Source organism: Nanorana parkeri, unplaced genomic scaffold, assembly GCF_000935625.1.
Source record: "Nanorana parkeri isolate BGI_ZX_2015 unplaced genomic scaffold, ASM93562v1 scaffold2320, whole genome shotgun sequence".
Classification (NCBI taxonomy): Eukaryota; Metazoa; Chordata; class Amphibia; order Anura; family Dicroglossidae; genus Nanorana; species Nanorana parkeri.
The window spans coordinates 171528-172945 of NW_017308588.1; the positions used below are offsets into that span (position 1 = coordinate 171528).

General features: G+C 47.4%; 1 protein-coding gene across 1 annotated transcript in view; it reads left to right on the forward strand.

The window, feature by feature from the left end:
- Positions 1-766: 766 nt before the first annotated feature.
- LOC108801369 (uncharacterized oxidoreductase TM_0325-like) overlaps positions 767-1418 on the forward strand; it is a 1857-nt gene continuing 1205 nt past the window's right edge. Inside the window, exon 1 of the mRNA XM_018573296.1 lies at positions 767-807. Within this exon, the coding sequence (XP_018428798.1) occupies positions 772-807 (36 nt within the window). The 5' untranslated portion in view covers positions 767-771. The remainder of the gene's footprint in view (positions 808-1418) is intronic.

Sequence of the window (1418 nt, forward strand, 5' to 3'; positions counted from 1 at the left end):
TGTCCTAAAAAAAATAATAATAATCAAAACTTGTGAAAAAAGTGTTTTCTTCTAGTTTTGTTCCTATTTTTTTTATTTTATGCAAACTAAGTGAGGGGTTAGGTACAAATATGTGATATAATTATATAGCCCTGTCTGTCCTCTAAAAAATTATATATAATTACATTTAGTAAGAAAGTATATGACTGACGTGGAAGAATCACACAGCAACAATGTAACAAGTGTGTCAGTCATTTACAGACAGAAACTGAAAACTAGCTCAGTCATGAAGGGGTTAAAGTGATCTTTCACTCAGCATCACCCAGTGAAGGACCTAAGAAACAATGGGCCCGGGTGCAAGGCTTTCCTCTCTTTCTTAGTGTCATGTGACTGTTTCTAAAACAATGCAGATTAATGATTTCAGGTCAGTGGTGGAGCGCCAGAGCCCGGTCCCATCTGCAACCGCTGCAACCCTGGTAGTCCTGCCACTGACTCCAAGCTGTAGAGGGACTAAAAATCCCAGCAATACATGAAACAGCAATGCAGAATACAACCAGCTATAGAGGACAAATCTCCCCCCACCCTCCCCACTCTCGCTCTCTCCCCCCTCTCTCGCTCTCTCCCCGCCCTCTCGCTCTCTCCCCCCTCTCTCTCTCTTCCTCTCCTTCTCTCTCTCTCTCTTCCTCCCTTCTCCCTCCCTTCCTTCTCGCTCTCTTCCAGCAGTGAATAAGTTAAAGGCTCTGTTGCTCTGTGGTGAATGTTAATAAAGTTAAAGAAAAAAAAACCCTCCACATGTTTGGAGCAGACATGGCTGCACAGCAGGAACAAGTGAGCGGTGTGTGAGTGTGCAATGTGAGCGAGCGTGCAGTGTGTGTGAGTGTCGGTTAGCAGTGTGGCCCCTCATAGTCCACGCAGGACTATAATCAGCAAAGAGGTCTTCTTAAAGGGGACCTGTCATGGCAGTAACAGGGGACACTCCGCATCGCTGTCATTCTGACCTTTGTCACTTACAAGCCTCCCTCCATTGGAGTGTCCTGAAATCTGACATGCAGATACTTGATCAGAGCCGGGGGCTCACCCAGTGCTACAGGAAGGACGAGGATGACGGCTCTGGAGCACATAGGACAGTGATGACAGATCGCACATTCCTCGCCTGACGGGACCTTTTCTAGCGGTACTCCGGGCAGATCTAACAATGCGATGTGACAAATATGTATCAATGGCATGGTGAGGGGGAGGGGCAATACTGGGAGCCGGCCAATCACTGCTGCACACACTGACATTAAACATACCTCATCAGTGTGCTTCTGCTCCTTCATTGTCCAATCAGTTGGTCGGGGGAGGTGTTTTGCCTGAGCTCTGCTGGTTGATCTTCCTGTCAGCTACATTGTAACATTTCTAAAATCTAACAATTGCTGGGGGGGGGGGGGCTGGAGGGG